The following is a 13,676-nucleotide window of genomic DNA, read 5'->3' as shown; positions in this document are numbered from 1 at the left end:
AAGAGCTGCACATGACTGAGCAACTTTTACTTTCAAGTAGGAAAGAAAGAAATAATCTCTACTTACAGATGATATGATATTATATATAGAAAATCCTAAAGGCTCTATCCAAAATCTGCTAGAATTAATCAATGAATTCAGTAAAATTGCAGGATATAAAATCAATATACAGAGAACAGTTGTGTTTCTATACACTAAGGACAAAAAGCTGAAAAAGAAATAATTACATTCACTATAGCATAAAAAAGACCAATAAAATACGAAGGAATAAATTTAACCAAGGAGGTGAAAGATCTGTACACTTAAAACTACAAGACTTTGATGAAAGAAGCAGAAGACACAAATGGAACAATATCCTATGTTCATGGATCAGAAGTTGCACTGTTAAAATGCCATATTACCCAAAGCCATCTACAGATTCAATGCCATTCCTATTAAAATCGCAATGGGCATTTTTCACAGAAATAGAAAAATGATCCTAAAATTTGTATAGAGCCACAAAAGAAACTGTGTAGACAAAGCAATCTCAAGGAAGAATAACAAAGCATCATACTTCCCGATTTCAAGCTATGCTACACAGTTATAGTAATCAGAGCAAAGCACTGGCATAAAAGTAGACACAGGAACCAATGGAACAGAATTGAGAGCCCAGAAACAAACCACACATACACAGTTAACTAACATTTAACAAGGGAGCCAAGAATATTCAGTGGAGAAAAGACAGTATCTTCAATAAATAGGGTTGGGAAAACCAGATAACCACATGCAGAAGGATGAAATTAGACTTGTACCTTATACCACTCACAAAAATGAACTTGAAATGGACTTAAGACTTTAAACATAAGACCTAAATTCCTAGACATAAAATTCCTAGAAGAAATCATAGAAAAAAGCTCCCTGACTTACGTCTTCATGGTAATTTCCTTTTATGATAGTGAAACACAAGCTAAAAAGTAAAAATAGATAAGTGAAACTATATCAAACTAAAAACCATTATAAAGCAAAAGAAACTAAAAACAAAATGAAAAGGCAACCTACAGGAAGGGAGAAAATATTTGCAAATATTATGTCTGATATGAGGCTAACAGCCAAAATTTATTAAGAATTTGACAATTCAATATCAAAAAACAAACAACCCAATTAAAAAGTGGGCAAAGGAAATTAATAGAAGTTTTCCAAACAAGACATACAAATGGCCAACAGGTACATGAAAAGGTATGCAACATTACTAATCATCAGGGAAATGCAAATCAAAACCAGAATGTTATCACCTCATACCTGTTAAAATGGCTAACATAAAAATAAAAAAAAAAAAAAGACAAGTGTTGGTGAGGGTACAGAGAAAAATGAGCCCTAGTGCACTGCTCGTAGGAATGCAAGTTGGTACAGCCACTACAGAAATCAAGTCTTAGAGGTTACTCAAACCTGCTCTTGACAGAAGGCTACCCTCTGAGTGGAGGCAGGAAGCCCCTGACTTCTGAAATTTTACATCTACAACACAGAGCTGAGGAGAATGAGAAATACTGGTTACCTGAACCTTTTATGGGCTTCCCTGGTGGCTCAGATGATAAAGAATCCACCCGCAATGCAGCAGACCTGGGTTCGATCTCTGGGTTGGGAAGCTCCCCTGAAGGAGGGCATGGCAACCCACTCGAGTATTCTTGCCTGGAGAATCCCCATGGCCAGAGAAGCCAGGCTATAGTCATGGGGTTGCAGAAGATCAGACACGACTGAGCGACTAAGCACAGCACAGAGCCTTCTGTAGAGATACTGCAGTCTTTGACTAGAAATTGTTTGAAAAAGGAACCCCATCTTCCTAGCCACACTCAGTTGAATTGAAGCTTCCATCATGATGATCTGGGGCTATGAGGGAGAGAGTGCATCATGGCTCAAGTGCTACAGACTGACTTGAGACTTAGTCACTTCTCCTGAGTTAATGTTTTTATTTGCTGACTTGACGTTTAATCTTGAAAGACAGTTTCCAGATACTTTAAATGTTGTTGTTGTTGTTGTCTTTGCTTTTTAAATAATTTTCACTGGTTTTGATTTTTCTAATAGGGATGGCTCTGTGGACCTCTTTATGCTACAATACCAAAAGCGATCATTTCTACTCAGTATTTCAGTTCAAAAACAAAAATTACTATATAAATGAAGCTTTAACTTTATTGTACATTCAAAATTTGACTGAGTACCAAAAAATAGGTATCAGACTACATATTTGCTACATAAGTAAATAAACTTTAAGGTTTTTATATTGCCCAAATTTTAATTAATAACAATATGTTAAAGAATGGGATTTTAAGTCTTAAGTGTTTTTAAAATTTTAAAAATTAATGGCATATTTGAAATCATGGAAATTCCCTTAAAATTCTTTCCAAGGTTATTTCAAATTTTAATTTTATAAATAAATTTTATAAAATCTTTTGGACTTTAGTTCTTGGAATATACGATTAATTAAACCTTCTAGAGAGATTCTTATTTGACTCTTTTCTTAAACAGATACACAACTACAACCACTATTACCATCAGAGACCTGCTAATTCGACATCTGGGACTGATTTACATTTAGTCAAGCAGAAACTGCCATGTGGAATCTAGATGTTTTTTCCATGACACATATTGACATTCACTCAAAATCATATTATCTATCTATCTATCTTATATCTATCTATGTGTGTGTGATCTTTTAAAAAAGAATATCATTTAAGCAATTCTACATAAATCACATATTTCCTAATTGTGATGTTTCTATGTTGTTTCTTTTTTATCAGACATGAGAAAGACCTAGGTAAATCCACACATCCACAGTATCACCATATGATGTGATCAAAGAGTATTCACAACTCTTCAAGCTGATTTCAAAGCACTTAATTATTTACTCAAGACCCTTAATACAAAAGTATCATGTAAAAATGCTTTCTCTAAACATCTTGGGACAGCTGAAATATGAAGTAAGACACTCAATTTATGAATCTGTGCCTATACCTCTCCTGGTTGGAAGAGAGATGAAGCTCTTATCCTCCCACCTAGTCCCTTGTAAGAACAAAAGTTAACCTGATCCCAAATTTGGAAAATTGAATTTGATAAAAAAGAAATATGGTGTGGATTTTAGGAGGATTCAGTTAACAACAGAGATATTTTCTACAGTAGACTGAGTTAGAGAATTTAAAACAAGAACATTATATATTTTAATTTTTCAACTTACCTGATATAAATAATCTTCAAATACAAAATAATAATCATCATTGCTTGCTGTCAATTTCACATCCTATAATTAAAAGTAGAGAGCACTGAAAAGAACTTAAATGAGTATGTTTATAGTACTAAGACACAGTGTAACATACAGAAATAATACTGAAATGATTTTATTACTTCACATATGATTATAAACTTCTCAATTAGATTTTATCACTGGGTTTATCAGAAATAAATTTATGAAGTTACTTGACTGATACATATGACACATTACTTGACTTCAGATTGTTTACACTTATTTGGGTTACATTAGTAATTTCTTCTTATTTATTTCAATTTTATCTCCTTTGAATCCAATATTTAGGTATCTTAAAATTAGAAAAGCATTTGCAATCACAATGTCCAAAAGCAGCCGTAAAAATCTGGCCTCAAATTACTGTTCAATCTGGTCCTCCATTGTTCAAGCCCACATTCATGCCATTCCATCAAAATACCAAAAATCTTTGATGTTTTTGTAATTATTCATGTGCAAGTCATCACTTGTTAGCAAACAAGACAAAATTTATCTTCAATATCACCAGCAAGAAAACATAAGTGGTAGAAATATTGGAGAATGAGAAATACTGGTTACACATCCCAAAGAAATATTACAGAAATCTATGAAAATATTGCCCAACCTATAAAATTCAATTGGGCTATTGATCAAAGCAGCAATTAGAGGAGGATAAAATGACTTGTGGATGACCCTGGAGATAGTGAATATGTGCCGAGCCTAGAAAAACTGGAAGACACAGATTAAGAGAAAAGAAAGGAGTCAGTCTAAGTCACAACATGGGCAGAAGTATAGATCACGCAATCTCAAGGATGATGATGTTGCCTCTAAGGGGGCTTCATTCCTGGGGATCAAAAGTTTTTACATAGTACAATGGCTTATGGACCTCCAAAGCTTGTTCTATTCAACAGAATCTTATTCTTTGGTATTTAATTTTTATATTAGAGAAAATTTTCTCTTTTATGAAGAAAAGGTTAAGAAACACTGATATGAACTGTCAGATCACAGTAAGCAGTAGAAAATTGTAGATGGTGTGGATTCAAGACAAGTTTGTGAGAAAAAAATACAATCCAGAGAGAATCATTAGATATTTTAGCTTAGGGAGGGTTTGATGATGTTCTGTGCTTAAGCATTGCCTTATTTCCTTCATTTCTTTAACCATTAAAATAATTCTAATTTTCAGTTAAATTAAAAAAGAATCTTTGCCAAAGGTATTTGTAATGAAACTTCAAATGATTCTTTTTTTTAATGCTCATTCCCTTAAGGGCTGACTTTAATAATATTTGGAGTTGTTCCAGTAAGATCAGCAGAGTTTAACTAACACAAGTAAATACTCATGCTGTGGATCGTCAGGACTGATTCCACCAAAACTTACATTCAGCTGTTCAGACACAAGCTGTTTACCTCTTTCTCATGACAGATTTGCTTTACTGATTCTAACTGAAATTCATGTTGGCAGCAAAGGGAACTCATGCTAGCACTCTTGGATTTTTTGAACTTCTCTTGTGAGTCTTCTCTCATTTGAACAGAGAGGAGATTAAAAGTCTTAAAGCCCAAAATATCTCTTCAGTTCAGTTCAGTTCAGTTGCCAAGTCGTGTCCGACTCTTTGCGACCCCATGAATCGCAGCACGCCAGCCCTCCCTGTCCATCACCAACTCCCGGAGTTCATTCAAACTCACGTCCATTGAGTCCATGATGCCATCCAGCCATCTCATCCTCTGTCGTCCCCTTCTCCTCCTGCCCCCAATCCCTCCCAGCATCAGAGTCTTTTCCAATGAGTCAACTCTTCGCATGAGCTGGCCAAAGTACTGGAGTTTCAGCTTTAGCATCATTCCTTCCAGAGAACACCCAGGGCTGATCTCCTTCAGAATGGACTGGTTGGATCTCCTTGCAGTCCAAGGGACTCTCAAGTCTTCTCCAACACCACAGTTCAAAAGCATCAATTCTTCTCTCTTAAGCTGTTGCTAAAATAATCCCCCGCGTACAGTCATTTGATCTCAAAGTCGATAGCAGTACTTGTGATCCAAATCTATGTAAAAACTTCAAGAGGTTTTCAAAAGAGTCAAGACTTTTCATCAAAAGACTGCATCCTCTTAACTCCCCTCATCCTCCTCCCTGTAGAGCATAGTGGTTAAAGGTACAGGTTGTGAAATCAGATTACCTAGATTCAAATCTTGGCTTTACTACTTAATACACAAATTTAAACAGACTTCTTTACTCTTTGTCTACCTTAGTTCCCTCATCTGTAAGACAGTAAAGTAATAGTATTAATACTTCCTACTTTGCTATAATACATGTATCAATATGTGGCTGGTGAGTAAGGAAGTGATGTCAGTATAAAATGAGAATTGTGTTGGTTCAGATGCAATTTTCTTTTAAAAAGAGAAGTCAGAACAGCAGAAGTAGAATTATATCCTTTAGCAGGAAAGGGCAAAGCCTTCTGCAGGCATGAGCCCTTTGCCTGTTTCCAAGAGAATGGAAATTTCAAGAGAATGGAAAATGAATGATTGCATGGGGTCCCTGTCTCTAGAGAGGCACACCCCCAGCCTTGCATATCTCTTAACTGCTGCACTTCCTCTTGTGCCCACCTGAACAGCAGCCCCAGTGGCTCTGTGCAACTGAATTATTTTAGCACTTAAACACTTTGTTATTTCTGTACATTTTTAATAATTCCTGCAGGAGCAGCATGCCTGAGCTGTCCAGTTCATCTCCCAATGATTGTTTCTGTTAGCACTTTGGCTATAAAGTTTCAAAAGCTACCCCAACCCTATTTTTCCTATAAGCCTTACTATTTTTAATGCATGATCTTGTAGAATGCAACTTTTTTTTTCAGGAAAAAAAAAAAAGAATTATCATTTATAGCCCAAATGCCAGTATCTACTCCCCTGGGGTAGCTGTCAGGATCAGATGCCAATCTATGTAAAGAGTCTGGAGCATTGCATGACACACAGTAAGCAATCATTAAATGCTAGCAGTCACTGTTTTAATTAACTTCTGTTATGTTCTACCCAGACAAATCTTTGGTTCTTCTTTCCCCTGTTTCTGAGGTCTGGAATAATATGCCCTTTCTCCTCTATCTTACAAGTTCTAAATCTAAAATCCAAGTCTTTTAAACAACCCAATTATGAATCCAGAATAAACCCTATACCATGCTTTTAGCATCTACATTTCAACTCTCAATAACAGATGCCTAGAAACAAAAACTCATTGAATCCCTATCGTAAAACTTGAGATGTGTTTAACTCTATGTCTAGAAATCAAAAATTAAAAATAAGCTGTGACTTCAATATAATAAAATAAACAAGCAGCCCCTAAAGAATTGTGAGATAAATAAGATAAAGAAATCCATAATCTGATTTTTTTTCTTTTAGTAGATTTTCTGTATAGTTTGAGTGGAAAATTGGAATTTATAAGGACAAAAAATATCATTCACTTAATCAATAAATGGGAGGGTCAAGAAAGGATTGTGAAGACAGCTGCAAAGTGAAAGATAACATTGAATAGAAACTGCAGATTTTGAAGGTCAATCTTATCGTCCTAAGTATAATGATCATTTAAAATTATTTTTCAAGGTTAATATGTATCATCATAGATAGTGCAGTACCTACATGAAGAAGACTCTTGATAACTGCTTAATGTTAACGAAATGGAAAAACATAGCTTTACTTACTTTATAAATTAGACTGTCCACCAAAAGGTCATGTTGTATCACATTTGTCTTAAGCTGCTCATAATATAAAATATCCTAGATTAAGAAAAACACAAACATTAAAAGTCAATCATTTATAGAGTCAGCCTCAAACTTTAATAAATAATGATCATTAATAGTATTATAAACACTAAAAGAATAAGGGCTTTATTTTATTCATTACTAGAGTCTCCAGGCCTGGCTAATAGCTGATGATCAATAAACAGACTTAATCCCATCCCTTAAGATAAAATCTGGTACCTGGTAGGTATTTAATCAATGCTTGCTAAATTGATTTAACTGTAATTTAACTTTAATAGCAAATGTAGTATATATTAAGTAATTATTAGGAACTGTTTTACCCAATATACATGTTAATCTGTTTAATCTCATATCAACAAAATAAACCTGTTCAATGATTATTATTCCCATTTACATTTGAGAAATTGAGGCCCAGAGAAAGAAGTTAACTTTCTGTTCAAGGCCACAAAGGTAGTAAAATTTGATTCCAAGAAACCCCTAGAACCTATATAAAAACCCAGAGTGACTACTCTATACTGCCTTTCTAATATCTAAATTATTATAAAAAAAATTAAGCATACTAAATTATCCCTGGTAGTAAAAGCTATCATATAGCATATGAAAAAAAATCAGGATTTTTTTTGAAAAAGATTTCTTTAATTATTCATTTTTAGTTCAAAATATAATGGTTGTAACTATACAGAATGCTATATAGCTAACTTGTATGTGATTTAAGCACAGGTTGGAAAAGTATGTAAGTTTTTAAGAGATAATGTCAAACATTCTCATCTCATCTGGCTAATGGACAATGATAAGGGTTCAGGACTTTTAATGACATTGATCAATAGAATCAGTAGTGTACTTTAAATATGAGTCAAGGCTTTTAAAAATTAAATAAAAATTTAACTATAGCACCAGGAACTCTGCTCAATATTCTATAATAATCTAAGTGGGAAAAGAATTTGAAAATGAATAGATACATGTATATGATGTATAAGTGAATTACTTTGTACATCTGAAACTAACACTACATTGTTAATGAACAATATTCCAATATTAAATAAATTTTTTTAATTATAAAGAATTTAGTAAAATTTTAGCAAAAAAAAATCAGTTAAAAAATAATATGGTACCATGATATTAGACAATCCAATTAACTCTAAACAGTGATAACAGGCTGAAAGTGAAGTGAAAGTGAAAGTTGCTCAGTCGTGTCCGACTCTTGGCGACCCCACGGACTATACACAGTCCATGGAACTCTTCAGGCCAGAATACTGGAGTGGGTAGCCTTTCCCTTCTCCAGGGGATCGTCCCAACCCAGGGATCAAACCCAGGTCTCCCTGCATTGCAGGCAGATTCCTTACCACAAGGGAAGCCATTAAATAGAGAATAAGAAATGAGAATAAGAGAGGAAGGACAGGAAGGAGAGAAAAGGGGGGAAGGAAAAAGAAGAAAAGACAGAGGAAGAGAAACGGGGAGGAAGGATGTCAGATGCAATCCAGTTAAGGGACAGGCTAATAGTTGGTTAGGTGTTCATAATAAAGATTGAAAAAGGTCAAGATTAAGTGGGTAGTAGCTGCGTTAAAGAGAGATGGAAATACCTGACTACTTAAGCTGATCCCTGCGTTTCTCCAAATCCCTCCATCCATCCCTCGGGGACTCTAGCCCTGGTTTCCACCCCTATCCAAATACTGCTTGGCTCCCTTAGTACACCGCAGTCTGTGTGAGTTTTTCTGAAGACAGTCCCTCAGACAAGTAAGAGCTGTGGGGCAGGATCACCCGGGACAAACAAGAATATCTGATGCATGCAGCAGGCATGGCAGCGTGGTGTCCAAACCTGTGTTTCCTGAAATACAATTCCTTTATCTTAAAAAATGCCTGATACACAGTTCTCTGGTTTGAGTCAAGATGCTCATCACATAAAAATAATCTGGGGACTTGCTGGCTATTTTTAGTCATTTTAATTTTAATTAAAAGGCCTTATTTTGTTCTCATTCATGTTTTGATTTCTTACCTAAAGAAAAATTATTTTACTATTTTATTTACTTTCTGTTATATTTATTAAATCTACTTCTCTAGCTAGAATAAAAGAACATTTTTAAAGGTAGGAACAGCACCAAACTCAAACACCAATCCTGACAGCTGGCAAAGAGCATAATATAGTGTTTTCTAGTGAACGCAGCAGAAAAGCTGTTTAGAGTTATGTCGCTTTTTAAAAATAAAAGGTTTAAAATTACAAACTGATATATGACCAGTAAAATAACTGAAACAATCCAGAGCTGGATAAAGAAAATTAACACTCTTTTTTTCTTCCCTCCCACCATGCTGAAGAATCTAATGGTATTTATATTTGTATTAATAACATTATTTGTAACTTATATCCTTCCATACTTTTCTCCATGCTTATATACATATATAATCATACTGACGGGTTTTAGCTGTTGTTTGTTAACATAAAATGGAATCATACTATACTTATTTTTCAGTTTCTAGTGATATATCATGGTCATCTCTCTTTTTTAAATAACTATCAACACATAAACTTTAATATTTTTAAGACTGTACTATAGATATGTCATGATTTATTTAACCATTTCCCTATAGATGGCTACTCAAGGTTTTTTCTAGTTGTTTGTTACTACAAATACTACAATAAATATCCTCATGCACATATGCCTTTACTGAGTGACTTTCACTTTCACCATTTTAACTTTTCCATGGGTAAAAATTATGCTTATCTTATTGTTATATTAATATAGACTTTCTTAAATACTAATAAAGTTGACTTTCTTTCATATGCTTATTGGCCATTTGAACTTTCACTTCCATGGTTTACATATTTTTCTGTTAGATTACATTTATTTCATTAATTTGTCAGATTCTTTATCTATACTGAGGATTAACATTTGTCATTTGTGTTACAAATACTTTTTCTTCAAATTAATGTGTTGTTTTTGTTTACAGTATACATTGGCAAATTTCTCTTTCTTGCTTGCCTTAGACAAGGCTCTCCTACGCCACATATTTACGTAAATATTTTCCTAAAATTGGTATTTTTAATTTACATGTTTATAACCTACCTGGAATTTATTTTTATATTTTGTAAGCCAAAAGTCTGATTGTTTTCTTTCAGAAGGATGGTTATCAGCATCATTTATAAAATAAACCATGCATTTCCAACTGAAATAAAACTTCAACATTTCTCTATCAGAAACAGATTCAGTAGGCAGAAAATCCATAAGGTCCAAGTTGAACTCAACACCACCACCAATAAACTGGATATGATGGACACCTATACGCTACTTCATCCAACAACAGCAAAACACACATGATTCTCAAGCTCACATGGAACATTCACCAAGACAGAGCACATTCTGGTCATAAAACATAGCTTTAACAAATTTAAAAGAATAGAAATCCTACAGTGTCTGCTCTTCGACCCTCAGTGGAATTAAACTAGAAACCAATAACAGAAAGATAACTGGAAAATACCCAAATACATGGAGATTAAACAACATACACATGGGTCAAAGAAGAAATTTCAAGAAAAATTTTAAAGTATTTTGAACTAAATGAAAAGGCAACATCAAAATTTGGGGAATGCAGTAAAAGCAATGCTTAGATGGAATTTATAGAATTAAATGCAGGCATATATTAGCAAACAAGAAAGACCTAAAATAAACTAAGTTTCTACCTTAGGAAATTAGGAAAAGAAGAGCAAATTAAACTGAAAGTAAGCAGAGGAGGAGAAATGATAAGAATAGAGCATAAAGAAATAAAATTGAAAACAGGAATCAATAGAAAAATATCACTGGAACCAAAAGTTGGTTCACTGAAAAGATCAAGAACACTGATGAGCCTCTGGCTAGGCTAATTAAGAAAAAAAGAGAAAGGACACAAATTACCCAAATCAGAAGTGAAAGATCCTTTGAACATTAAAAGGATAATAAAGGAATACTAGGAATAGTTCCCTGCCCACAGACTTGATAACCTAGATGAAATGGATCAATTACTTGAATAAGATTTTGCTGATAATTTGCTGAAATTCACACAAGAAGAAACAATATGCATAGGCCTAGATTTGTTAAAGTAACTCATTTAATAATTAATAACCTTCCAAAACAGACAGTACAAAGCCCAGAGTGGCTCACTGGTGAATTCTACCAAGCATTTAAGGGAGAGATTCTGCCAGTCTTCTACAGTCTCCTTCATAGGACAGAAGCAGAGGGAGTACCTTTTAATTCATCCCATTACCCTAAAAGCAGACAAAGACATTATAAGAAAACAATTTATAAAATAAAACAATCACCAATAATAGAATATTTAAAGAGAACTTTGTATAAGCTCTGGCAAATAGACATTTTTTTTTTTTTTTGCTCCATATTTCAATTTATTCACAACCGTGATTCTTCCTAGTCATTTCTTCCTGAACCTTTCTGGGAATTCCCAAAGGATTTTCATATTTTGTTTTTCTTCTACTCACCTCGGGGCCTAGCTGCCCAAAAACTCTTCTGTGATGTACTAAACAGGCTCTGAAGATCAGAGAACAAGTGTGATTTATAGTAATTCTTTGCAAATTAAGAACAATCCCATATCTGTTGTTATATCTTGGCTATTTAAAATGCTATTTTGTATTATTATTATTAGATATGTTTGATTTACATATTTTTTACAACATTTAAGATTAAACCTTTACATTTTTTAAAGTTTATTTATTTATTTATTTTTATTTATTTATTTTTTAATTTTTATTTTTACTTTATTTTACTTTACAATACGTATTGGTTTTGGCCTACATTGACATGAATCCACCACGGGTGCACATAAGCTCCCAAACATGAACCCCCCTCCCACCTCCCACCCCACATCATCTCTCTGGATAAGAGCAATAAATCATGATTATAAAAGCAGTCTTTGAAAAGCAAAGTAGCCCAAATTTTTAGCATCAGAGAATAATTTTACTGTATGTATCTATTTGGTATTTTATTCAGACTTAGACTATCCATTTAACTAAAGAGAAGAAGAAAATATACACAAAAAATCAAAGAACTCACAAAGAGTCCTAAAATTTTATACTTAATTATTCAGTAACCATTTAGATGAGCCTATCATTTTTAGATACTGTACAAGATACTGACATTAAGATGATGAAGAAGAAAACAATTCCTGTCCCCAGGTACTCAATCTAGAAAGAATGTGAACTTATTAGTTGCTCAGTTGTGTCTGACTCTCTGTGATTCCATGGACTGTAGCCTGCCAGGCTTCTCTGGCCATGGAAGTCTCCAGGCAAAAATACTGGAGAGGGTTGCTATTTCCTTCTCCATGGGATCTTCCTGCAGAAGGACTGAACTTGGGTCTCCCACACTGCAGGAAGATTCTTTACCATCTGAGCCACGAAGGAAGCCCCAATCTAGAAAGGGAGGCAGACAAATCAAGTAAGAAGTGCGGTATATGTTTCTTTGCCTTGAGGTCTTTGCTCCTGCCCTGGTTATGGCAGGAGGAAAAAGAAGGAAGTATCTAACAGTAGCAGTGATGGAGTCGGGAGAAGGCAAGGTAGAGGAGAGGTGAGGACGGTTTCTCAGGAAAGGTGATGGAATAAGCTGCACATGAAAGGAGGGCAGAATATCCAACAAGAGAAAAGTCTGAGACTTTTTTTTTTCAGGGAGAGAACAGCATGGCAGAGAGACAATTCAACATTTCTTGGATGACCATAAATGCACTGAGGTAAAGATTATGCCTTTTCTTTTAGACATCATGAGTCTGATATACTTTTGGAGCAAGTATTAAGAGTTCTGTAGGAAACTGGAAATAAAAGTTTCAGACTTAAGACAATGATTGATTGAAAACAGAGTTGAAGCCATTACAGAAAGAAATGATTGGTCAATCAGTCTAAGGAAAATGTGCAGAATGAAAAGAAGATCAAAACTGAATTCTGAAAAACACAAGCACTTGAGGTTTGTACAGGAACCCAAATGCAGACTTGAAAAAAAAAAAAAAACCGAAAGAGGGAAATAACTAAAAAAAAGGATGAACTAAATTAAAGACCAAGAATATTTCAAGGGCAGAGTAGATAACAGTATCAAATGCAGTAAAATTTAAAGACTAAAATGCGTCCACTGTTCTTGATATCTTTAGCTAGGACAGTTATCGTCATTTGGTAAAATGTATACCAGACGGGGACGACAGAGGATGAGATGGCTGCATGGCATCACGGACTCGATGGACGTGAGTCTGAGTGAACTCTGGGAGTTGGTGATGGACAGGGAGGCCTGGCGTGCTGTGATTCATGGGGTGGCAAAGAGTTGGACACGACTGAGCGACTAAACTGAACTGATACCAGAATAAGGTAGATTGAGTGATTATGGGATTAAGAAAGTAAGAGCATTCAGCATAGAATCTTCTTTCACAAGATTTAGATATAAAAGTAGAGGAGGCAAGAACAGGTGCTGATACAATAAAGTTCACAGGTTTCATGGAAAGAATTTGGATAAGTTCTTTCTGATGACTTTGTTTTCTCTGGTTAAGAGAAAGCGATATCTTAGGCTAAGATTGTGAAAAGAAGTGGTTGAGAGGAGTGAAGGACAGAAACAGACACTGGGAAGACTAGGTTAAGTGTGACCAGAAAGGTCTAGGATGATCAGGCATTGCTGGAGATCTTTAGGTTAGGCTGTGGAGAACATTGCTGTGAAATCACTCAAGGAAATCTTAAATGTTAATTC

The 13,676-nt window shown here is 34.5% G+C and overlaps 1 protein-coding gene across 4 annotated transcripts in view; it reads right to left on the bottom strand.

Moving 5' to 3' along the window:
- Positions 1 to 13,676, bottom strand: part of TBC1D19 (TBC1 domain family member 19) — a 152,086-nt gene that overhangs the window by 59,875 nt on the left and 78,535 nt on the right. For all 4 annotated transcript variants that reach the window (XM_060416951.1, XM_004009756.6, XM_060416952.1 and 1 more), the window contains 2 exons: positions 6,919 to 6,993; positions 3,206 to 3,268 (listed from right to left, as the gene is read on the bottom strand). In XM_060416951.1, coding sequence (XP_060272934.1) covers positions 3,206 to 3,268; positions 6,919 to 6,993 — 138 coding nt within the window. The remainder of the gene's footprint in view (positions 1 to 3,205; positions 3,269 to 6,918; positions 6,994 to 13,676) is intronic.

Source organism: Ovis aries, chromosome 6 (genome assembly GCF_016772045.2).
Source record: "Ovis aries strain OAR_USU_Benz2616 breed Rambouillet chromosome 6, ARS-UI_Ramb_v3.0, whole genome shotgun sequence".
Classification (NCBI taxonomy): Eukaryota; Metazoa; Chordata; class Mammalia; order Artiodactyla; family Bovidae; genus Ovis; species Ovis aries.
The sequence above is the reverse complement of the archived record's forward strand: the minus strand, read 5'-3'. Positions and strand labels throughout refer to the sequence as shown.